Below are 27,500 nucleotides of genomic sequence, written 5' to 3' on the forward strand. Positions count from 1 at the left end.
GCTCAAATAGATTTGACTCTTTGCAGGATAACATATATAAGGATACATAATAATCGGTAGCTTGTGTACAATATGCTTTTGAATTATTCACTGAGAGATTTAATTATTTAAAAAGTATCTTCTTTCTATTGCTTATTTATATACAGAATGTTTTATTGCATTGTTGGTTAAGGAGGTCATTGCAGTGTATAAACAAATAAATAATAAATAATGTTATACCACTGACTCAGACGAGACTGATTACAAACAATAAAGGTAACAATTGATGTGGCAGAGGTGGAGATATATCCTGACTTTCAGTCCTTAGTATCGATCGGCTCCAGAGGTGCTTGATCTTACATTTCCCATGATGCAATTCAACAGCATCATTCTTTAGACCTCTCTTCCTCACTCAAATACCCGCTTCTTTCAAACCACACACACCAATTTCCAGCCCAATTTGACTCCAAAGCTCTCTTGAGAGTGACTCTTTAGCATGCTAACATGGATCCAGCGTTCACTATAAGCTTTAAAAGTTCTTCAAAGTAGTTCTAGAATAAACTGTGGGATTTATTTAAACAATAGAAAAGAGAAGGAAGTTGGTGTTAGGAGAGAGAAGGGACGAGAGATGGGGAAATTAATTCTCTCCCCCCCCTCTGTTTTAATTTACCTCGCTGCCTCTCTCACTCTGTCTGTCTTTATAAATACCCTGGCATCCGTAGACTAAGCCATTTAAGAGAAGCTGGCAGCGGAGCCATTAAGCTGCCTTGGAAACGCCTTGGAAACCGTGCCACGCTGGACGCACGTTGCCGTGGAAACAATCCGACCCCTTTCTCCACTCGTTCCCACTACAGAGCAAAGTGGACCCGCACACTGGCAGCACTATAACTAACTGAGCCAACGCTACGTCTTGTAATTGAATATCGACTGACTTTCTCTTTCATTATCTTTTATTAATTTAGCCATTAAACCCTGATTGATTCAAATGCATGCTCATTATAGAAAGTTGAAAGAGAGATTTGAGAGGAAAGAAAAGATGGACATCAGATGAACAGAGGAGAAGGAGCTCATAAAAGATGCATGAAGACGAGGAAGGAGAGGAAGAGATGTAGGAAAAACAAATGGGAAAGAAGGAGTGATGCTCAAGAAAGATAATGGAGACAGAGAGATAGCTCAAAAGAACAAGAGAAGATATTTCTTATACATTTTAATTTACTTGGTTTATTGAGGTTTACACACTCAGTTCAGTTGCAAGTGTTATGTTGGGCTGCGCCAAAAAAGCTATTTGAGTTGACAAACGAGAGGGAGACAAAGAAATGATTGAGAGAGGCAGGGAGGGAGGGAGGGAGGGTTGGAAAAAATAAAAAGTTATTGTCATTGAATCATGGCAATAAAGCTTTCTGAAGTGAACTCAAAACCGAAACAAAGAGAGGTGGTGAAGAGGGAGGTGAATGGACCGCTTCACTTCATGCCAATAAAATCCATTTGGAAATTGGAGGGGAAATGAAAGAGATTTGGAGTTTGTGTGTAGGTTGCAGAAAGAGAGGCTGGCATTGCCAACTGGAATAGTGTGCCATTGCTCGACTTAATCGGCCAAAAAGAGGAGGACGAGGAGGGAGGAGGGAGAGGAGGGAGAGTTTGAAAAGAGGTGGAGAAGTGAGCCACTGAATCTGTAGATTGAGAGGAAATGTCAACAGGAGGAAACAGAAAGAGCGAAAAGAGTTTTTCTTTTTCTTTTTTTTCCTCTCAGAGGTTTGCAAAGGAAAATGGCAAAGAGCAAGCTGCCGGTATAAAGACAGTGAGCTTTATTGTATGGCTTCCAGCCCTGTGAATGGGTCTGCCATTTGCTTTTCCCCTGCTGTCTTTTGAGCGGTCAGACGAGTCCATACTGTCGTTTCCTGCAACCAAAGTTAGAGCCCAGTGCTGCAGGTCACATGTTCACATTAGTGGATTTAGAAAGCTTCAGGCAGGAACATGAACTCATCAGCTTCTGTAGATTGTAATTATTGTAAAATATTGTAAATTAAGAGGGCATTGTTTTTCTTTACTCACATATTTCCGTCATCAAATATTAAGCTTATTGTCATCGATATTTTCCACATTTGATTTAGAGCTTCTAGTTCTCTATGATGGAACTTGTTTATATGTCTCCCTCTCTCCTGTTTATATTATGTTTTGTTCTGTAACACTAACCCCATGATTTTTACATAAAGAAACATGTTTTATGTGACCTCACAGAAAGACACAAAATAAACCACAACCTCTTAACACATTAAGTGGTCGTGGAACATAATGTGATAAAAACAGTTTTCAAGGTTACAGAATCCAGTTAATGTTGTTGTCGTGATCTATATCAAAAGTAATCTGTTAGTTTCTGACCCTGGTTTTACCGGCCGCTCGCTCTTACAGTCTACACACCGTATTAAACCCAGCTTCACTTCCTTACACACACGTACACACACACACGTACACACACACATACTGTACGTACACCGACTCCCAGACACACAGAAAGTGGCTGATCAAAGAAAGCGTGACAAGAAGCAAACACACACGCACACAAAAGCATCCAACGACAAGCACATACAGCAAACATGCACACAATAGAGTAATAGAAATAAAGGGGGGGGGGGGGGGGGTATCCAAAGGAGATTGAAGAGTAAAATGGTTTCTTGCTGTTTGAATTCAATCTGTATTATTATTAAAGGATGAGATATAAAGAAAGCAATACATGAGGGGGAGTTAGTGAAAGGAGACTTAATAGACTAATCCCCCGCTACCTTTTCAGCAAAGATGGAATTAGCGTCACCTTTTCATCACTAACAACCTTGATGGGGACTCCTATGGCAGGGTTGTGGAGCATTCAAACACCTGTAATAGCAAACAATGTGTACGCAGCTCGGGAGAGGCCACAAAGAGAGAGAGAGAATATACATATTGAGGCCACAATTTAGTAGTTTGTGCACACTAGATATTATACGTTGTCTTATTTCTACAATAATCTTTTTTCTCTTTAAATATGGCACAACTGAAGACATTTGAAAATGCATTAATACGCATGTCTCACTCCAGTACGACTCCTCGCTGTTCTATTGGATCCTCATGAGATATAACACTTTTTTTTTCTGGTTGAGGCACAAACATGTTTTGAAAAATCATGTGGAATGTTTTTCCTGGTCTCATGGGCAAGAAAGAAGAGTAGAGAGTCAGACGAGGAGAAACACGAGGAGAGATGAACCTAAAGAGAGTGCAGACAGAGCATCTGCATTCAATTGTGGATGAGAGCTTTCCATTTATCGCTGTCTCAGATGAAATCATCTGTCCTACTTCTTGACACCGATGTCCCGTTCTTTGGGGAAGTGGAGAACACATCAGAGCACACACACACACACACACTCACAGGGGGATGTCTGTCATTTCATTGTAGGGTGGAAGGTTCATGTCTGAGATGTCAAACTATAAAACATCACATTTAAGTTAAGTCGTTTGACATGTAGATGAGTTACCCTGCTGGTTTTGGAAAGTCGGACACAAGCAAGTCTGCAAAGTATATATTGAAAAGAAATACAAAGAAAAAATCCAACTCAACTCTCCAGAGAAAATATTATAACATGTGTCTTTACTTCAACAGCCAAATCAAGCTTTTTAATCACCAGGGAATACATCCTTGTTTTGCCAAAAGCTTGTTTGGACATCTTATATTTGCAGTGTTTTCCATCATGCTTGAGTTTGCATTCATGCATCCGAAAAATGTAGCACGTTCCCAAAATATAGGCAACATAACATCACATCATCAGCATATTATCAATACAGTGCAGCTACAATGGAGTTTTAGTGATCTTTGATGTCAGTCGCTCAAAACACGTTCTAGAGCCAGCAAGTGACAAGAGAGTCCGTTACTTTTGTCACTTTAATCAGCTCACAATCGTGAAGAATTACCTTCACATTTGACAATTTGTCAGTGCATATTTTACACCCACTGCCAACATAGAGACCCAATGCAGGAATGAATGTGCCATTTATGTAGTGAGGTGGAAAGCAACGGTGTGGGGTGGTGCATGAGTTCACACAACTTAAACACATCATAGCAATAATGTATTTACTATGCATGAATATAGTCACAATTATAAAGAAATGTTAAGCAATCGTAACAATCCATCTGTAACAGACAAAAACTAAATCATTGTCTGGCTGAAAGGTCTGAGCTTGGTCTTATGAACCCTTGATTTCTGAGGTTGAGGGTATAATCTAGAATATTATGAAAGCCGTTGGTAGAAACGGAGGTGTTTTCACTGTTGTGGCTTGTGGCTCCAGAGGCTCTTCAGTCCACTTGACCGTGCGTCACTCTCCATCAGTGCTGATCCCATCGCGCAGCTTAGAGCTCATAAATGCCCTGGAAATGATGGAGCGCTGCAGCTGGTTTGGCAGCACCAGCTGATTAGCATTCACATCCTATCTTGCTCTTTCGCTGCCTCTCTCTCTCTCTCTCTCTCACACACACACACACACACACACACACACAGTCTTTCTCTTTAATTTCATTATGTAGCTGTTCATTTGTAAATACAGAACACGACGTATGCAATATATTTATATATTACTTTGTTCTGCAGCCTCTCCATCTGTCACTTCTTCTCTTCTTAAACAAGCTCTTACTCGGTTATTGCTCTAATTGCAATTACAAGATGCAGTTTGCGTGTGTGTGTGTGTGTGTGTGTGTGTGTGTGTGTGTGTGTGTGTGTGTCCTGACTAGAATAGCTCAAAACACCATTAATAAGCAATGACAATCTCCCAGCGTAGAGTATAAGAAATATTCAAATTAGATATATTGCAAAAGAATTACGGAGAAACAAATGAAGTTTGGGACTAAGTGAGAAAAGAAAGGCCCGGTTACATCAGCCTTTAGAAAACATCCAAATATAATTTTGCAAAGTCAATTCATTTAAATTGAATCGCCAGAATCAGCTGATTTGTTTGTAAGGGCGAAGTAAATGTGTTCAACTTTTACATGTTGATTTCACAAACTCTACAAATGAGGAATGATTTGCATACACTAGTATGTTTCAAGCCTGCTAGCGTATTAGCCATTAGCTTATCAGTTACAATAGTTACCAACTAACCCTGCAACTGGTCACTAGGTTACCAAGCTTCTAGCACAGATGAATTTAGCTGTTTTGTAAAGTGTGCTGCATTTTCATCTATTTCTCTTGTAACGCACTGTAGCACACTGTAACGCACAGTAACACACTGTATCACACTGTAACACACTGTAACACATTGTAATACACTGTAATACACTGTAGCACACTGTAACACACAGTAACGCACAGTAAAGCACTGTAACACACTGTAACGCACTGTAGCACACTGTAACGCACAGTAACACACTGTATCACACTGTAACGCACAGTAAAGCACTGTAATACACTGTAACGCACTGTAGCACACTGTAGCACACTGTATCACACTGTAACACACTGTAACGCACAGTAAAGCACTGTAATACACTGTAACGCACAGTAAAGCACTGTAATACACTGTAACGCACAGTAAAGCACTGTAATACACTGTAACGCACAGTAAAGCACTGTAATACACTGTAATACACTGTAACGCACTGTAACGCACTGTAAAGCACTGTAATACACTGTAACGCACAGTAAAGCACTGTAATACACTGTAACACACTGTAACGCACTGTAAAGCACTGTAATACACTGTAACACACTGTAACGCACTGTAAAGCACTGTAATACACTGTAACACACTGTAACGCACAGTAAAGCACTGTAATACACTGTAACACACTGTAACGCACTGTAAAGCACTGTAATACACTGTAACACACTGTAACACACTGTAAAGCACTGTAATACACTGTAATACACTGTAACACACTGTAAAGCACTGTAATACACTGTAATACACTGTAACACACTGTAACGCACTGTAAAGCACTGTAATACACTGTAACACACTGTAACACACTGTAACACACTGTAAAGCACTGTAATACACTGTAACACACTGTAACACACTGTAAAGCACTGTAATACACTGTAATACACTGTAACACACTGTAACGCACTGTAAAGCACTGTAATACACTGTAACACACTGTAACACACTGTAAAGCACTGTAATACACTGTAATACACTGTAACGCACAGTAACACACTGTAACACACTGTAACGCACTTTAACACACTGTAACGCACAGTAACACACTGTAACACACTGTAACACACTGTAACGCACTGTAACACACTGTAACGCACTGTAACACACTGTAACGCACAGTAACACACTGTAACGCACTGTAACACACTGTAACACACTGTAGCACACTGTAACACACTGTAACACACTGTAACACACTGTAACGCACACTGTAACACACTGTAACACTGTAACACACAGTAACACACTGTAACACACTGTAACACACTGTAACACACTGTAGCACACTGTAACGCACTGTAAACGCACTGTAACACACTGTAACACACTGTAACACACTGTAACGCACTGTAACACACTGTAACGCACTGTAACACACATTAATGCACAGTAACGCACAGTAACAAATTGTAATGCACAGTGAAACACAGTAACACACAGTCCAAGAGTACACTTCTGGACCTGAACACACACACACACACAATCTCTCTCTCTCTCTCTCTCTCTCTCTCTCCCCCCCCTCTCTCTCTCTCTCTCTCTCTCTCTCCCCCCCCTCTCTCTCTCTCTCTCTCTCGATCACACACACACACACACACAACCAATGCGTTCTCAGGTCTTCCCCAACAGCTGAGAAGTTGGTGGAAGTTTTTATGTAAAGTGGAACACACACACATACACACACACACACACACACACACACACACACACACACACACACACACATACTCATGTGTGTTTTCAATCAGATTTACAAGCTCCCTGAAGACATTTCCTATGCGAAGCTGTGTGTATGTATGTGTGCGTGTGTTTATGGTTGTGTGTGCACATTTATGTGTGTGAGGGAGTCCCCAGGATTTTCCAAACTCCTTATTAGGTTAACAAGATATACTGCAGATAGGAATCCCGCCCCAAAACACACACACACTGAGACTGGCTGCGGTTTAGGGCTTCGTCAACTGTTTTGCATAGTGCTGTCCAATGAAAATGTTCATTCCCATAAACATTATTTTGATTGCCCTGCTTGGTATCGACTTGTAAAGTGACTGAGCTGAGAAAACAAGCTAAATGCACTGCAGTTCTTCACGGACCTTCTGGAGTTAAACAAGCTGTGAAAGCTTCTCAACGGAAACAGAAACACATTATTGAGCTAAACCTTTTTCTGGGATGGACAGCTTGTTGTATAATGATGTCAAATAAGAAAAATGAAAGAAGTTATTAGCTGTTATGAGTTTATCTTTGATGGCTCGGGATATGTTTTGATGTTATCAAATGTTACTTTCAAACTATAGTAGTAATGAATTCTCCCTCTGCTTCAGGGCTCTGCCTGCGGCGCTTTGTCTACTATCTAAAAATCTGAACTTCATATATAAATATATTAAGGGTATGACACTTTTATATCTTACGTTAGATAATGCAAATACCAATTACCAGACAAAGAATGTTTAAAGCGTTTGAGGAATCAAAAGCTTTAATTATCTAGATATACTTAATGTTGAATCAGAATCTCTATTTCTCCATCAGCGCGTCGGAGAATAAACATTTTATAATAAGAGGGATAGAGACACACAGGATCCCTGCAGTCAATGTGGGACCGATAGCAGCCCTGCAGCAGGTGTGTGTGTGTGTGTGTGTGTGTGTGTGTGTGTGTGTGTGTGTGTGTGTGTGTGTGTGTGTGTGTGTGTGTGTGTGTGTGTGTGTGTGTGTGTGTGTGTGTGTGTGTGTGTGTAACCTTTTTCCTGTTTCCATTAGCCTCCATAAATCAGGATTATGTGTATTAGTGGGCAGACTGGAGCTTATTAGAGGAGGCCTGGCTGAGCGCTGTCAGCCTATTGTTGTAGTTTCCCACTGCAGCCAACATCATTATCAGCTTAGTCTTATGAAACCACTGCATGTAAACAACACACACACACACACACACACACACACACACACACACACACACACACTCAAAGAGTTGTGTAACACGTGAGTATTTAAACACTCCTGCTAATAAAATCACTGTCACGTTCACATTTGCATAAGTATAGACAAACACACCCTCTTGTGTACCTCAGTATGTCAAACAGTGGCCCAATTCCAGTCCGGCCGCTACTCCCTCCCACTCCGTGACTCACACTCAGCGCTGAATGAGGCCCCCCTTCTTTAAGGTGCATAATAACAAATAATAATAAATGTCTCTGCCACTTTGTAACCCTCTTCTCGTGTTTCTCTCTGATGTTTATGAGCTTCTTGGTTTTTGCAACAGTCCCTGAAAATATACAAAACTAATGAGCACGTCTACCGTTTTATAAACTAGACGGGTATACTTGATCCGAAGTAAAGATAAAAATACAATAACTTCCACGACTGAACGCTCCACACAGCCCGAGTGGCAGTGGGTCGGGAGAAGGTATAGGTTAGAGCTGAGCCGGTGACTCTTAATGTATGAGCTGATACAACACAAACTGTACACACACACACACACACACACAAACAAGCACCCATGCTGACACTCTTTCATCCATTCCCGCAAGGACACACCATAAACATAAACATATACACACACACACAAACACACACACTTCTTTTGTTTATTCTGAGACCGAAGTCCACCCACCAGCAATCTGTTCCCCACAAACACACTCACACACATACACACACCTCACACTGATTTAAAGAACTGGTTGGACAAAAGAGAACATGAAAACACAGCCACTCTTAGCGTTCACTGTGTAAACATGTGTTGAAATGTGTAATTTTTTATCAGCACTTTAAATGTTATAAGGATTATAATCACAGCTACACCCAAAGATAAACACAGGTTTGTTCCTTCACTGTCATGTTAATTGGACCTGGTTGTCTGCTATCCTCTTTCCTCCATACACACACACACACACACACACACACACACACACACACACACACACACACACACACACACCAACCAACCAGCTGAGCGGCAGCATTTTTTCCTCAAACCTAAAATAAATCGGTGGTTCCCAAACTCAGATTTTCCGATCCAAATACGTCGCTAAGGAAGGTTCCTGAGGAGTGACCGGGACTGCTGCCCTCAGTGCTTTACAACTTCCTGTGTATTTATGTTTGTGAGCGAGGCAGGGGAAAGCGCTTTGTTCCTGTCAAGTATGTGACATGCAACAGAAAGGCTCACCACTAACTGGCAACTTTGTTTTTCTCAGCGAGATACAGTTTGTACTTAAAACCTAGAAAGTAGACATTTAAAAAGCAATTGGCAAAAAAATAACTTAAAGACAGCATGCAACAGGGCTTTTACTTTGAAGCTCCTCGAGCACAGTCGCACAGTTGAGACATATGATTCGCAGCAGTATGTTTCCGAAAAACAACACACCAAAGTGATGTTCTGCTCTTCTGACACAGTGTCCCAATAATAAAAGCACTCACACAAGGATTTCAAATGCATGCACTTTTCAGATATTTTCACAAATTGTATAAAATGCATATTGTAAAATAACATTTAGGCAGGTTTAGTTTGGAAAAAAGTAGTTTGTTTGTGGTTTATTTCTTATAAATGTGCTAAATCTCCAACACAAACCTCGAAACATTGTCTCATATCTTCCCCTGTCTGTTTAAGTTACAGTGTCCTCTCTTTATTAAAGCCAAATCATGTGATTTACTCCTTTGCTAATAGACAGTCGACACGTTCATGTCTTAAAGCATCATGGCAGATATTCAGGATCCAAATTGTAGAAGCACAAGAGCCAAACACCTGCTAAATCATTTATCTTGAAAAGAGGCGATGGTGGAAAATCATGACAACAGAAACATGAACAAACTTGATCAGCGAAAAGGAAAAGTGAAGGTCACCAACATGAACAAACATTGTGGCTCACTCAGACTGGCAAAGGTATAATTTATGAACGTATCCATGACTTCAACATGGCTCAGTCGAGATGTCTTTGAATAATCATTGGCTGTTTATTCCATAATCTCTTATTTTTCTGGCTAATTCAATGGAAGTTTTCTCTATTTGAGAGTTTCAGTGAAATGTTTTGTAAACGCTGACAGAGACCAAGTGCTAAAAGTTTAGCGGGAATCGTGTTTATGAAAGACAAAAGGAGAAGAAGAGCGGATGAAACGGCAGGAGGGGAAGAGGAGATGGAGTGTGATGGAGAAGTGTGAAGATCTGTCACAGCTGTTCAGATGTTCTCTTGTTTTTTTGGCTTTTTTGGCCAAATTCAGATGGAGGACATCTCTGTGGAAACACAGATGTACAGACATTGTGGTCCTTGGAGTAATGTGTGTGTGTGTGTGCATTTTTGGATTCCTCTGAACACTAAATTCCTTTAGTGTGTTAGTGTGTGGGTGCGAAAGCATGCTGGTGTGACACATTTGTGAATGATGCCATGCAAGTGTGATACCACCTCTGTGTGTCTGTCTGTCTGTCTGTCTGTCTGTCTGTCTGTCTGTCTGTCTGTCTGTCTGTCTGTCTGTCTGTCTGTCTGTCTGTCTGTCTGTCTGTCTGTCTGTCTGTCTGTCTGTCTGAACATTACTTGGCTAGGCCTCTATCAAAGAGCTTTTTGAGAGTTAAGACTTGGTTTTAAGGTCCGGACACACACACCGGACGTTTTCTCACGTCTGTTTCTCTTCTCGTGCACTGATTACCTACTAATCAGAGTAATTCCTCTCACATACGAGCCAGAATAATGCCAATGCCCGGGGACACATCGCAAAAAACTAGGTGGCTTAAGACCAACCTTTGGCCTTTAGGGTCAATGTTCGGGTAAGGGTTAGCTTCAGGTCAAAATAAGAGACTAATCAGGATTTCATCGAAGGTCCTTATGAGTATAGAAGTTCAAACATGCATGTATGTAAAGAGTGTAAGTTACTATCACGTGTTTCTCAGCACATTTCATCCTCCATTATTCTTACTGAACCATCACCAAGCACACACTCAAGCATTTCTTCACACTTACTGTATAGATAGATCAACATGTGATCAAATACAGACACACAAAGAGCCACCACTTACTGCAAACAATGTAGGCTACTGTGCAATATCAAAGTCTCTCACACACACAGACACAGACACACACACACACACACACACACGTATACATACATACGTATATAGACTGACACATATAAATCAGTGGTGTGTGTACAGTATGTGACCTCTTTCTCTCTGTCAAACACACTTACTTGTCAGTACACACACACAAACACACACACATCATTGGTCTGGAAACAATCTTCTCCACCCCTGTTGGTTACCCAAACATTGCGTTTCCATGGCAATGGGACAGCATATTGCACAGCCTGTATGTTTGTCATGCGGAGGAAAGTGCACGTGTGTGTGTGTGTGTGTGCGTGCGTGCGTATTGGAGTGTGTGAAACAAGAGAGCGAGTGATAGAGGGGTGCAGATAAAGATAATAATTCCAGTGTGTGTGTGTGTGTGTGTGTGTGTGTGTGTGTGTGTGTGTGTGTGTGTGTGTGTGTGTGTGTGTGTGTGTGTGTGTGTTTCCAGTGAGTTGGTCATCTGTGAGGTTTGCCAGCTTCAACAAAGGAGTCATCATTCCCGATCTGGGAGGAAAAGAAGTCTCCACCAGTCTGTCTCTGTAAAAGTGATTAATTTGCACATTTGTATGATAATATCTGGACAGTTAAATCACAATTTATATATTTCTTCCACACACACAGTCATTTAAACTTCCTCTGATATCTAGTCAGATAGCTGTCACAGGTAAATGTTTTGCCACGGCATTGATAGATCACGATAACGATACTAAACATTTGTTCTGTTGAGAAATATTATCCAAAATCCTGTTCTCATGGGACGCGTGTTGCTTCTGGTCCGTGTGTGATTTGTGTTACCTGCCGTGGACGCTGCTGTAGACTTTTAATGAGAGCTTTGTTAGCAATGTGCGTGCAAATTGAGAGGGTGGATGTCGCTGCTTAGGAAGGACGACCACTCATACAAATGTGAAACCGAACGACAGTGAATTCCAAAATCATAAAACAACATGTGTTCTTCTACGTTGTTAATAAAGCTTGTGTTAATTGAAGTAGCAATAGCACCAATTATAATCCCAGTAGGAATATTCCTTCCACTCCATCAATTGGGAGGTAGTGCCTTGCTCGAGGGCTCCACCTTGAGGCAGGGGAAGGTTTTCCTCCATCACCTCGGCTGCTGTCTTGAGTGTTAAGTGACAGCCCCTCGAGGTCGCGAGCTTCTCCAGGCCAGAAGGTGCAAACTGCTCTCCATCTGCTGCTACAGGACAGTGATGTATTGGATAATCCCTCCAGTGTAATGAGTTAACCCCTGACATTTTCATGTGTTGGTGTTGGTGTTTGCATATAATATTTGAACGGTTTACCCTTTACTGTGTTTGTATTATGCAGCTGACAGATTAACCTTTGATGCTCTGATGTATAATTAGATGATTAGAAGGCCGCTTTGTCTTCTGCCATCAATTAGTGATGCTAAGGATGCCAAGGCCGCTGGTGGCAGGAAGCAGATATGTAGATGTTTTCCTCAACGGTGCACTTTTTAGATGCTTGTACTTTACTTGAGCATTGTATGCTCTTTTATATACATTTCAGAGGGAAGTAATGTACTTCAACTCAATTTAATTTGACCGCTCTTCCTATTTATTTATTTATTCATTCAGTATTAATCCGTATTCCCTGGCCAGGTTTGAGGTTGGCAGCATAAAATCAAGAAACCAATTTAAAACAATAATCACAGGAGAAGTAAAACACAGACTTGGGGAGCAGTAGAAGCAGAGCAAGTTACCGTTCAATAAAGCAAAACACAAACAATTACAGAACAGCTCTGCGAAGACAGACAGTTTAGCAGCATATAAATCAGTCATAAGACAGTTAAGCCATGTTCTGAACCGTCTGGAAAAGGTCCTGTAAGTGGCAATTTCCCTCTGCAATGACATATTAGATTTGTGTTATTCTAACATCCTGAAAAGGAGTTATTCTGCACAATGAATACTTTTACTTTTCAACCCTAACACGGCTGTACTGTGGAATATAGTAGATTTATAATGTGGTGTTGCTATATGTACAGATGTAACGCTGCTATCTTAATACAGGCTTCATTCAAAACAGGTTACAGACCTGTGAGCAGAGATAATGGCTTATACAAGTGTGTGTGTGTGTGTGTGTGTGTGTGTGTGTGTGTGTGTGTGTGTGTGTGTGTGTGTGTGTGTGTGTGTGTGTGTGTGTGTGTGTGTGTGTGTGTGTGTGTTTTCATTGTACACCCTATAGGCCAGATTATGAGTACTCTCTCTCTCTCTCTCTTCTTTGTTATTCCTTGTAGTGGATTTGGATCAGAATACGGGTTTTGTTCCAGACTGGAAACACAGATAAACACACACATACGCCCACAGGCACTCACTCACACACACACATACTGTAGAAACACCGTGTAGCCGCTCCATAGCCCTGTGATCTCTGATATTAGCTCCCCTGCCAAATATGACTGAGGCCAAGTGACACAAGAAATACACACAGTCACAAACAACACACTGCACTCTCCATACCGAGTCTTACTGGAGCATCAGGTTGATCAATAATAGGAGCTACACTTGGCAGTTTAGAGAAAGAAATCATTGGCTTGTATTTCTTTTATCAGCATAAGACTGTGTTACTGTTCACTTGCTGGTTTACTGCCCTTCTGTAAATCAGACAGCGAGAGGTTTTAGATGGAGAACGATGGCAGAACATTAATATATATATACGTGTGAAAGATGACACACTCATATCACAGAGTTTTGTAAAATGTTACATTGTTACACAAGTTGTTGAAGAAGATAGACTTGCAGAGATGGTTGGTTGTATATGTGTTGTTTCAGATGTGGCATATTGGTGTGTAATTGTTTCTGTTAAAAAGATTCACTCCTTCACTCTCAACCTTCATTGCATCTGGTCTTGGATTACTTCTTCTTCTTCTTCTTCTTCTTCTAATGTCTCAGACTTGTCTACATGTTGATCTGTTCACCTTTAAAGTCTGCAGTTAGTGTCAGCTCACTTTCAATTCAGCCAAATATGTGAAAAGATGCTTAGATCGGCTGAATTGATGGTGATGTGTCCTGGTTTCCCGCACGCATCTTTAGCTTTATAAATGTATAAATTATGATGGAGAAAATGACACTTTTTATATATTATATTGCCAAATCATTTAATGAAAATGGAAAGCAGTGTGTAGCATTTTAAACCTGCTGCTGGATCCTAAAAGCGCCAAATTCATTGTTGTGATTCATGATTGTTCTCCCGCCAAAAGGACTAATAGAGTTGATAAACTCTTAATTTAAGCTGCTTTCACATGATCAGAGGTACAAACAGCTCTGTGCTGGCTGTGCCGTTGTTTTCCTCTGGAGAGAGCGGCGCAGCCCGTCTAGGCGGAGGCGCAGCGTGCAATATTGCCTCTGCGCTCAAACTTCTAATTATTTCAACTTTGACCTCGATTGCCGCTGACCATTCAAAGGGCAGCCAATGAGATAACCAAAACTAACTAGCTGCAGAGAACATTTCCTATCCTGTTAAGGCAGCGTTAGCTGTTAGCATCCAAGTCACAAAGTTTAGTTTTAAAGGCTGATATCAGGCTGGAGTGTAAGGTTGAATTGAGCCTCAGGATGGCAGAGTGAGGAGTTTATCAGAGCAATCTTGTCAGACTAATTTGAGCTGCTCCGATACCATCCACACTCAGTCTGAAATTAGATTGTATGCTCAGACGATGTGGAAATAGAAACCTGTTTTTCGTTACCTAATAACTAGATGTTGTTGGAGGTTTTAAAATTGAAAAAGAAATGTTCTCGAGCTTCAGATGCCTGTGGGGAAACCGAAGCGGCTCTTTTCTGTTTCCTCTTGGTTTACTACCTTCCAGTCTGTCCTCTCCTCACTTTTCTGCCTTCTCTTTTTCCTCTCTTCCTTCCTTCCCCTCCTCAGTAAAACCATCAAGGTGCGAATAATCGATGACGAGGAGTACGAGAAGAACAAAACCTTCTACGTAGAGATCGGAGAACCTCGCCTGGTGGGGAGCAACGACACCAAAGGTCAGGAAGGGGGTGAGCCTCGTGAACGTTGACCCCTTGACCCCGGGGAGTCGGCTGCATGTTCTCAACACATGGAGGCGCACAGGAGGACATTTTGATGTATCTCTTGCTCATGTACCTCCTGATGTGTCCTTACTATGACAGTGAACATGCAGCAGGTTGTGGATCACCTCATCTCACCACATCCACTCCTCCACCACGTGTATGCGTGCATGTGTGTGTGTTTTCTTTGTGTGTGTACATACCTTGCCATGTTGTTTGTTTACCATGCATGCATTCACGAGCTCCCTCTATGTATGTGTGTACGTGTGTGTCCCATACAGGAAGAGCATAACCGTTAGGATCTTAGACCGGGAGGAGTACAATAAGCAGTCCTCCTTCTACGTTCTGCTTGAAACCCCCCAATGGAGACGCGGCGGGAAGGAACGGACAGGTGTGACAGCCAATCAGCACTGAGAATGCATTTTATGAGGTTTTGGAGAATCCCGAATCAACAGGCTAATCGCACAATTAATTCATCACTCATTGATACAACACATGATTAATTCACACTGTAGTCAGTTAATGAACGGTGCTCTAAAGCAGTTGCAGTGTTATAACCAATATGGCTGTGCATATTATAAGTGAATATAGTATTTCTAAGCAAGTTTTAAGGTATGTAGTGCGTTCTGGATTGATTACAGATTGATTGTATTTATTGATTATCAGAGAGAGAAACAAGAACATCCAAAGTATAACATGTTAAAGTGAAAACACTTATTTCCAACATGGTCCCAAGATATTCTACATATATATATATATATATATATGTATATATATATATATATATATGTATATATATATATATATATATGTATATATATATATATATATGTATATATATATATATATATATATATATATATATATATATACATATATATATATATATATATATATATATGTATATATATATATATAAATATATATATATATATATATATATATAAATATAAATATATATTCATTCAACAAAAAAGAAACAAAAATACTTTTAAAAATCCAAAAGCACGTCACCACAATTAAAAATAAAAGTATGCAACAAACAAGGTCAGCTAAAGAACACTTCAGAATGCAAAAGATAACAAAAAATGACAAAAACATTTAGTTAAATGTAATTTGTAGTATTTCTAAGTTGCAGTTTGAATTGAATGAGTTTGAGTTAAGCGTGTTCAACATGCACAAGCGAAGGATCAGTATAGTTTCTGCTTCATACAGATTGTATGTAGTAACAGAAGACACGTTTATTGTTTGATCCATAGGTGCGCTCTGGGAAGTTTAGCACAGACATGCTAAATATGGAGGCAAATGAAAAAAGAGCTGAGGGTATTACTGGTTAGAAGACATCACAGAGTAAGTGTGATATTTGTCTCAGTGGACTTTGTGCAATTTGAATCATATTTATTTTATGAAAAGCCCAAATATAGCCCAGATAACAGCACTTTAAAGTTGGCAGGAAAAAATGCCTTTACAACTGGCAAAGCTACAAGAAATAAAACCAAAGCATCATTTGCACTTATACCATATTTCTAAAGTGACAAAACGCAGAGCGGCTCCCTCATCGCTTATGTTTTAAACGGCCTGTTGATTTGGGATTCAGGTTGAACACACACAGGAGCGATTTTGCTGCTCCCTTCTGTACGTCGCAGTTACTCCTTTCTTTTTGTTTCTACTTTTCCTCCTCTGCTTCTCCTCAGAGGTCTGTACAGAACGCTCAGTGGGAATCACACCTGTCCTCTCCCTTCTTCTCCTTTCCTTTTCCTCTGCCCTGTTCTCTCGTGTCCCCCTCATCCAGCCAAGAGCTTTCCCTGCTTTGAGATCTGTTCTCTGCTGGTGTTTGAAAATGTCCCCGTTTGTGGATAATTGGCACACAAAAAAAGGCATATAGAGATCTACAAGAGGATGTTAGTGTGAGCTCAACTCAACCAAAGAAGACCCCGACAAGTCAAATAGCAAAAGACAAGACATTGTTATCTGTCTTTCACAGGATGAAAATGATCCTATTTCCTGAGCTAAAATAAAAGATAATTAAGCCAAAATTATAATATAGAAAGAGATGAAGCATAAAATGTCTTCAGTCTCATAATAATATAACAAACCAAGCCTTTCCTCCTCAGGGAGACCATAAAACCTACATCATTCTGTGGCTCATGGTTGTGTTATGTTTATTGGACATTATGTAACACATAATGTCCAATAAATTGTACAAATTGGTGTAATTAGGACAGATTGATGTGTCCCTGCAGTCACATGCTGCATCTGTTTCATCCGTAGTTGTCCACTTATTTATTGCTTTTCAAACACAGACACAGACAAATGTGCATTTTGCAATCATTTAGATATTTGTAGGAGCAGTCGTGATTTATTTCAGTTCGTATTAACACTTTTCCAAAAAGAATGCACATAGAAAGAAAGAAATGACAGTGAGGCATTGGATTAAAGGGAAAACAAAAAGTATTGACTGAGAAGATGTAGGCTTATTATACCTACACGTTTTACATAAGATGCAACTTTCACGACCTTTTACCTACAAACCAAATGCACGTTAATGTTGAACCTGTGAATGTGAGCTGGAAACAGGAAGTAGTTTGAGGTAAATCAGCACAGCACAGAGTTTCCAGGTTGTTGTCTAAAGGAGGTTTTATGCCCTTAAACTCTAGTGGGTACACTCATTAAAAGTAGCTCTATCTCTGTCACACACACACACACACACACACACACACACACACACACACTCGCACACACAGCAGTGCTATCATTGTGTTAATAGCAGTGTGTGTTTACCAGGCATCAGCAGTGTTTATAGTGATGAGGGGATCAAAGACGAGGGCTGGATATCACATTATCACAGTCAGGAGATCAAACACACCACCGGGATACAAAGAAACTCACACACACACACACACACACACACACACACACACACACACACATATGTGCACTTATAGTTTCGGGGCTGCAGTGGGTTTTGTGTTTTATGAGCTGATGTGGTGTGCTAAATTAGCCCTGCACAGATGGTTATGGCTTCACCCCATGACTGTGTATATATGTACACAAACTGTACTTATCACCACGTGTCTCTGTCGTCTGAGTCCAAGATAGACCCTCTCCAGTCAAGAGTCCCTTATTCGGATTAGTGAGATACATATCATGAACTTAGACCGAAGAAGCGTACATTTTTTATATTTAGAATTTGACAGTGGATGAACTACAACTATCCAAACTATGTCTATGTGTAATTACTCCGTAAAGAGTGACGCATGTACATATTGTATGTACTTATTTATCGTCAGGTTTTGCAGTATCCTTACGGTTTATAATTAAAAGTAAAATGACTGCTGAAGTTGTAGCTATTAAACTGTCATCCCATGTTTTTACGCCCATTATTTTCCCGAGCAGTACAAGCTAATGATAGCAGAGACGTGATTACAGTCTGTGCTCCAACTGAGATTTGGTTATCATCTTTTTCTCTCCCTAGTTCTGTGTCAATGTTTACAAAAGGCTTTCAATAAATTAATTCTTCTCACACACGGAGCGCTGCAGAAAGACTCTCCAACGCAACATTGATTTTTCCCAATGCATTTTGGCACAACCCCACATGTTTCAAATAGGCTTCTAAGAATCTTGCCCCAGAGACAGTAGCTGAAAACACACTGAAACTCAGGCACGTTCTCTCTAATGTTGATTAATGTGTGAATTCTGCCTTCAGATATAAATTCCAGAAAACGGTTTTAAAATTCACGGCGTGTGCGAGTGAAAGAACAAAGTCAGCTGTTCTTATTGTAATTCAGGAAGGTCCCGTTTCATCTTCCGTCAAACCAGCTCTTCATAAGTGAAGTGCCTCTGAGCCGCAGATAAAAGCCTAATATGCTTTCCCTTTATTGTTGTTCATTAGTTTTTTTCGCTGTAAGCAACAGAGGTTGGCAGGATTAATGTACTGACTAAACAAGCAGCGGATGTGACATCTGCTGTGCTGCTATGAGGAGCTCCAGAACACATTGTACAGAAGGATGAGCAGGGAAACTGTAGTTCACTCCTTTCTCTTGCAGCTGTTTGACTTCACCGAGAACAGAAGAGATGTGAATGAGTAACAACCTTTTACGGGTCGCAGTGCTGAATGAAGGCTGCTGCTGTTTATAAGGTAGGGTACAGTAGGGTACAGTGAGATACAGTAGGGTATAGTAAGATACAGTAGGGTACAGTAAGATACAGTAGGGTACAGTGAGATACAGTAGGGTACAGTAAGATACAGTAGGGTACAGTAAGATACAGTAGGGTACAGTGAGATACAGTAGGGTACAGTAAGATACAGTAGGGTACAGTGAGATACAGTAGGGTACAGTAAGATACAGTAGGGTACAGTGAGATACAGTAGGGTACAGTGAGATACAGTAGGGTACAGTAAGATACAGTGAGATACAGTAAGATACAGTAGGGTACAGTAAGATACAGTAGGGTACAGTAGGGTACAGTAAAGTACAGTAGGGTACAGTAAGATACAGTAGGGTACAGTAAGATACAGTAGGGTACAGTAAGGTACAGTAAGATAAAGTAGGGTACAGTAGGGTACAGTAAAATACAGTAGGGTACAGTAAAATACAGTAGGGTACATTAGGGTACAGTAAAGTACAGTAGGGTACAGTAAAATACAGTAGGGTACAGTAAGGTACAGTAGGGTACAGTAAGATAAAGTAGGGTACAGTAGGGTACAGTAAAATACAGTAGGGTACAGTAAAATACAGTAGGGTACAGTAAGGTACAGTGAGGTACAGTAGGGTACAGTAAGATACAGTAGGGTACAGTAAAATACAGTAGGGTACAGTAAAATACAGTAGAGTACAGTAAAGTACAGTAGGGTACAGTAAAGTACAGTAGGGTACAGTAGGGTACAGTGAAATACAGTAAGGTACAGTAAGGTACAGTAAGATAAAGTAGGGTACAGTAGGGTACAGTAAGATACAGTAGGGTACAGTAAGATACAGTAGGGTACAGTAAGATACAGTAAGATAAAGTAGGGTACAGTAGGGTACAGTAAAATACAGTAGGGTACATTAGGGTACAGTAAAATACAGTAGGGTACAGTAAAGTACAGTAGTGTACAGTAGGGTACAGTGAAATACAGTAGGGTACAATAAGATAAAGTAGTGTACAGTAGGGTACAGTAAGATAAAGTAGTGTACAGTAGGGTGCAGTAGTGTACAGTAGGGTGCAGTAGTGTACAGTAGGGTGCAGTAGTGTACAGTAGGGTGCAGTAAGGTACAGTAGGGTACAGTAGGGTACAGTAAGGTACTTTACTATTCAAACGTTGTACATTTAAACAAAATAAAACGTAACTACTTGATTGATTTTTTTAAAAGATCATGGTTTGGCTTAAAATAAGTACGTTAGTTACATTATTTAATTTACGGACGTAAATTTAAACAAATGGAAGTTGACAGAACAGAACATCGACCTCCTTTACTTTGATTAGAAACGTATTTGTGGTACGTCGAAAACAAACTTACAAACGTAACCCGGGAGAGAAAATGCATTTCCCTCAAATTGATTTGACAACGCAGTTTCGAAAACACAGATACCAAAATCAGCTACAAGCAGTTATATGTGTTAGTTTGAGCTTCACCTTTACTTCCACTGGACAAAAGGAAAGTAGTCCCTGCTGGTTCAGAACACAATCATCTGTATCCTATTAATGTAAACTGTTTAAATCTTTCCACCAAAATCTGCGTCCCCACAAATGTTTCTTATCTGTTCAGGAGAGGATGAAAAGACTTTTCCATTAACCTATTTATCCTTCACTATTTCTGGCACCGTTTTTCGTCGTGTCCTAGAAAGCCTTTAAACAACCTCAGCAGGTGCGAACTTGTGTTCTGCTTTGGTGCGTGTGTGCAGGTGGAGCCAGATATTAAGTCTTTGCAGGTTCAGACAAATATCCAGTCATCTAACAGATTAATCTTCGTTAAAGAAATACAATGCGTCTCATTAGAAGTTTTTGTTTTTCTGGAGGTAAAGTCTGAATTCTCTGGAGGCTTTCGAAGTTTCCAGATGACCCTGTGATATTGCAGGTTTTTGAGGAGCCTCGGGATAGCGGGAGGCAGAGGAGAGTTCACTGCAGTCTGTGACCCTCTGTCACTCATCCAGGTGGGAGACAGTGCAGCGTGACGAGAGGAACAGTGCTGAGAGGGAAGCCAGCTGAAAACACACACGCCCTGCAGAGGGGGATGACCCCATGTCCTAACACACACACACACATAGTATCAAACATGCACAGACGCACACAAGTCGTAGAGTAACACACATGTGACCAGACAGAAGCATACGCACAAATACGTCCCTGTGTGTAAATATATGGAGCAGCTTTAATCCGACGGCAATGTCCTTTTCTCTAATCCTCCTTTTCCTATTTCTTTCTCCGTCTTTCAGTGTGTGTATCTGAGCATGTGTGTGTGTTTAGTTATGCAATAATACATAACAGTAATTATTATTTACTCTGGCATTAAGATTGTGCATGTGCCAAAACAACTAATTAATTGGAGACATGCTTATCTCTTTATAAAGCCTGTGTGTGTGTGTGTGCGTGTGTGTGTGTTCACCTCTCAGCCATCAGTGTATTACATATAAAGTACAAACTCATCGAACCCTCTGTTATGATGTGCACAATAGTAACATTAGTAAAACATTTTTACGAGGTGTTCACTGTTTCAGCAGGATCATTAAGCGTCGCCATCACAGTACAAATCACCAAACAATGTAAATGAATGAATTTATTTTCTTTTATTACAGTGAGTGACATTTACATTTGCAATGATGGACGATCATTGCAAATGTCTGTAATAGTTGTTGTGTTTATTATTATATAAGTCATTATTATAGTATAACTTTAATATTATTATGATTAGATTGTCGATTTATCAACATCATCATCCTCCAGCTCAGCTTCCTCCTTATTTGATCTGCTCATCTAGCTCCTGTAAACCATAACCTTCCTCCTCCTCCTCCTCCTCCTCCTCCTCTGTCTTCTCTTCAACCTCATCCTCATCTACCTCCTAAATGTAATCCTCTGTTCCCTCCTCCCTTAACTTCCTTCTTCTCTTTCTTCTCTTCCTTGTTTATCACTTCCTCATTGTCCTCATTCCTCCTCACTTACCTCTTCTCCTTCTCCTTCTCTACATCCTCTGCTCTCTCCTCATTTAGCGTCCTTCTCCTCTTCCTCTTCTTTCTCCTCACCTGCCATCTTTCTTTTTGTCTATGTCTTCGCCCCCGTTTCTTCTTCTCTCTCATTCCATCTGCCTGTCGTCCTCTCCTCCCCTGTGGACATACAAGACTACTGAACATTTCCACTTGTCTTTTCTCCTCCTGCTCCTATTCTGTCTCCTCTTATGGGACTCTCTAAAAGTGTGACAGAGTAACAGCTTCCCTCTCCTTGCCTTGTCCCCTGCTGTACTCTTTAATCCCGTCAAAGACCGTGTCTTCTCCTGTCTCCCTTCTCCTTTCCATCTGCTCCTCTGCTGCTCCACACTTCTCCCCTCTGCTCCTCCTTTTGTTTTTATATGTTGACAGTTTGCCTCCTGTCTTACTCTCCCCTCCTCGTCTGTCTCCTCTGATGGAACCTGAACCCATCAAACATGTCAGGGTGCAAAAATCCTGTCCTCCCCTCTCCTCTCCCCTTCACTCTCCTCTCCTCTCCTCCCTCCTCTCCTCTCCCCTTCACTCTCCTCTCCTCTCCTCCCCTCCTCTCCTCTCCCCTTCACTCTCCTCTCCTCCCCTCCTCTCCCTCCTCTCCCCTCCTCTCCTCTCCCCTTCACTCCTCCTCTCCCCTCCTCTCCTCTCCTCTCCCCTCCTCTCCTCTCCTCTCCCCTTCTCCCCTCCTCTCCCTCCCCTCTCCTCTCCTCCCCTCTCCTCTCCTCTCCTCTCCCCTCCTCTCCTCTCCCCTTCTCTCCTCCTCTCACCTCCCCTCTCCTCCCCTCCTCTCCCCTCTCCCCTCCTCTCCTCTTCACTCTCCTCTCCCCTTCACTCCTCCTCTCCCCTTCACTCTCCTCTCCTCCCCTCCTCTCCTCTTTCCTTCTCTCCCTCCTCTCACCTCCCCTCTCCTCCCCTCCTCTCCTCTCCTCTCATCTCATCTCCTCTCCTCTTCACTCTCCTCTCCTCTCCCCTTCACTCCTCCATCTCCCCTCTCCTCTCCTCTCATCTCCTCTCCTCTCCTCCCCTCTCTCTCTCCTCTCCCCTTCACTCCTCCTCTCCCCTTCACTCTCCTCTCCTCCCCTCCTCTCCTCTCCTCTCCCCTTCTCTCCCCTCCCTCTCCTCTCCTCTCCTCTCCTCTTCTCCTCTCCTCTCCCCCTCTCCTCTCCTCTCCTCCTCTCCCCTCTCCTCTCCTCTTCTCCTCTCCTCTCCCCTCTCCTCTCCTCTCCTCTCCTCCTCTCCTCTCCTCTCCTCCCCTCTCCTCTCTCTCCTCTCCCCTCCTCTCCTCTCTCCCCTCTCCTCCTCTCCCCTCCTCTCCCCCTCTCCCCTCTCCTCTCCTCTCCTCCCCTCCTCAACTCTCCCACTCTCCTCCCCTCCTCTCCTCTCCTCTCCCCTCATCTCATCTCCCCTGCTCTCTCCCCTTCACCTCCTCATCTTCTCTCCCCTCTCCTCTCCTCTCCTCTCCTCCTCTCCTCTCCTCTCCTCTCCTCTCCTCTCCTCTCCCCTCATCTCCCCTGCTCTCTCCCCTCCCCTCCTCTCCTCCTCTCTCCTCTCCCCTGCTCTCGATTGATTTTTTGTTCTTTCCTTCCTCTTTACCCTTTATCCTCAACCTCCCTTCCTCTCTCCTCAACTCTACTCTTCTCACTGTTGTCTCCCATCACTTCTGTGGAGCTAGGGACTTTATCAAAGCATGACAAGGTGTGAAAGCCCATGTACACACACACACACACACACACACACACACACACACACACACACACACACACACACACACACACACACACACACACACAAACACACACAACCATGTGCTCTTGTCAGCACATGTTGACCAATGTTTTATCCAGACAACTAGACAGGCACGCTCCACAAGTGAATTGTTCTTTTAAAGTTAGACTGTTGTTAAAACCTTACATTTCTAGGTTTGGGGTCGAGGGGGGTTTGTTGGCACAATTTGTAAACCACGGATCATTTCATTCTAATTTACAATCCTTATTTATACTAAGACAAGAAGTGCCTGCATCATCTTACATGCAGACGGGAGGAACATAAACAAGAGGATTAGATTAATGATTTGGGGATTTGAGCATCAGGATGAGGACTAGCTGTGTTATCAAAATACAAAGGTGCTCATTGAGGAGAAATCTAATGAAAAGTAGATGATAATCCTCTTTTAGGACTGCTGGTAAACACAGTAGATAATGAGAGAGAATTTAAAATGACGACTGACACTACTAATTGGAGGGAGAATCCCCAGATGGACTCAGTGAAAATACCAATGTGACAGCTATGTTGTCCAGGTTGCTAACCGATTTCTCTGACAGGTTGCTGAAGCTCATTTGAATTTAAACTATATCAGGAATGAAGGAATTAGAGAGAAAGGCAGAGAGAGAAGGAGCGATACAAATTGAGTTGTAATCCTGAGAAGCAGAGACAAAGAGGATGAGATGACAGAAGGTAGATCAAAATGAAAATAAAGATTAAGAACGAAGGAGAAGGGGTTAGAAACAGTTATGTAACAAAGAGACAGATATTTTAGGATAGGGCAGAGGTAGATTATGTCCTGATCATATTTTAGTTTGGGCTGCCTATTTAAAGATACAGTACACACACACACATTTAGGAGTAAAAATGCCCAATTTAAATGCTAAATTCCTACTCACTCAGACAGTTCCGCATTATTTATGTGCATGTGCTCTGGCAGTGAGGCACATTCAGTTGTATTTAATTTAATAGAGCTGCAAAGTAGCAGAGAGAAGGACACCGGAGGGAGGAAGAATCAAAATGAATGATTAATGGTACAGACAGCAGCCTTGACAGGAAGCAGCATCTTACCCAGCAACATTCAACCTCTGTCAGGTCCATTTACACACACACACACACACACACACACACACACACACACACACACACTAACAAGGATACTGCCATGTTCATCCCACATTAGGATTTAGTGTAGGCTGTTAATTGAGTTCATTAAATCACCATTACATTGTGTGTGTGTGTGTGTGTGTGTGTGTGTGTGTGTGTGTGTAACCATAATATTGTGTGCATTGTGAAAGTTTACTAAAGGAAACCCATGGAGGGCATTTGAGAGATAATTCTTACTGTGCAATTTAAGTAAACATTTTATATCTAAAGTGTTTTTCAGAGCAAACAGTTACAAAACAATATAACACATTTGAAAAACTTTCATATATTCAATATGTGTTTAATATGTAAAACAAACAACAGGTCCAATATTCAGGCTGATAGATAGTTTTCGATTGATGAACAATGATGGTGCTACTTCATGTGAATATGGTTTGAAATGAAGCCGTTGGATTGTCTCCATCAGTGCAGACACATAACTAATGAGGGATTAAAGCATTAACCATACACTAAGCATAAGCATGTTCTCAAAGCAGAGGACAAACATGCAATTTAATTACACTTGGGTTTCTGAACTTGACAATGTAAGTCAGCTCTAGTTTATGCCCGGGAGGCTTCGCTTGCTGCTCTTCTTGTGTTTGCCCTCGTGCTTCACGGACGCACAGGGAGCCACGATGCCAAACTGTGTTTCTTGCTTATGATGGCGTAAAAGTTTGAATTTGCATGCATATGTGTGCGAGTGACCTATAAGCTCCAAGCTGTAACTCAACTAAGTGGAACAAATGAGCTGAAGCATTCCCACAATGTACTGCACTGTACGATGGAAGGCAATGGCATGGATAACCGTTCCCCCATGGAACATTTGATCGTGGCCTTTCTCTCTCTTTCCCTTGCTTTGTATTTCTCTCTCTCTCTCTCTCTCTCTCTCTCTCTCTCTCTCTCTCTCTCTCTCGCACGCTCTCTCTCTTTCTCGCTCTCTCCTTTGATCCCAGCAGTGAGTTCAGGCTCTACAGTGAATCTCAATTACTGACACACACCATATAGAAACGGGTAGAAGAAGAAAATGGAAAAGAGGGACAGGGGGGGGGGGGGGGTTGTGTGTGAGAAAGAAGGCCAGATATAATGAGAGGATACTGGAAGTATATTTTAATTCAGTGTTAAACTATTGAACAGTGTGAACGTTATTATATAAATTGAAACCGCAGATATTTATACATATTAATTCAACACAAAGGTGAATGCTGCAGCTGGGAACCACCGAGTTTAGTTTCAAAGCTTCATTCTCTTTTACACACTAGTGAGAGTAGTTACACAGTTAGAAATGTACACATCGTGCTTGTGCTCGGGCGGGGCCGGCAGGCTCCATGGTGCCCCCAAATGCCCACCAGGATCTTTGATGTTCACAAAACACGGTGGGATCGTTTCTCTCATGTTTAAGAGCATTTTAAACACGGCTGCTCTTCCACCTTTCATCACTGCTTACAGCTTTAACTGCTTTCTCTGGCTGGAAACCAGGCCATTACCAACATGGCCTGGTTAATATGTGTTATGTTATGTTATAGTTGTAATGTATGTGCTCAGGACTCCCTGGAAAACAGTATTGTTTAAGTGGATTATACTGAAATAATAAAGTATAAAGTCGATGCTGCCATCCTGTTCTAACACGGTCCAGTGATCGTTGTCTTGTGGTGTTTTCAGAGGAACAGCTGAAGGAAGAGGACGAGGAGGAAGAGGCGCTGAAGGGGAAAGATGAAGAGGATCAGCGCATTGCTGACATGGGCCGTCCCATGCTGGGAGACCACGTCAAACTGGAGGTCATCATAGAGGAATCGTATGAGTTCAAGGTGAGGCGGGGGGCGTGGTCGGACACATCTGTGATTTAAGGTGCATGTTTTAACGTGCAGTCTAAATTACTTCTGGAACATTTCCAGACTCCAATTTTTGGAGTATCTAAAATACTAAAAGAGACAACAAGAAAAAAACGTTCTGTATTATATGTTACTGGTGTAGCAAAAGACACAGACACACACCAATGCACACAAAAACAACACAAAATCCCATATTACACTCACACAATCACAAATCCTTCCAATATCTGGAGGAACAAATTGCGTGTGTACGTCCTTCCCTTGATCTCCCTCTCCACAGACTCCGCAGACTCTTAAGACATGCGTGGATGTAATTACCATCCATGTGTTGTGTGTGTGTGTGTGCGTGTGTGTGTGTGTGTGTGC

General features: G+C 41.5%; 1 protein-coding gene across 1 annotated transcript in view; it reads left to right on the forward strand.

Moving 5' to 3' along the window:
• slc8a1b (solute carrier family 8 member 1b) overlaps nt 1-27,500 on the forward strand; it is a 125,326-nt gene that overhangs the window by 73,933 nt on the left and 23,893 nt on the right. Inside the window, 2 exon segments of the mRNA XM_029449121.1 lie at nt 15,074-15,180; nt 26,965-27,110. Of these exon segments, the coding sequence (XP_029304981.1) occupies nt 15,074-15,180; nt 26,965-27,110 (253 nt within the window).

Source organism: Cottoperca gobio, chromosome 15 (assembly GCF_900634415.1).
Source record: "Cottoperca gobio chromosome 15, fCotGob3.1, whole genome shotgun sequence".
Classification (NCBI taxonomy): domain Eukaryota; kingdom Metazoa; phylum Chordata; class Actinopteri; order Perciformes; family Bovichtidae; genus Cottoperca; species Cottoperca gobio.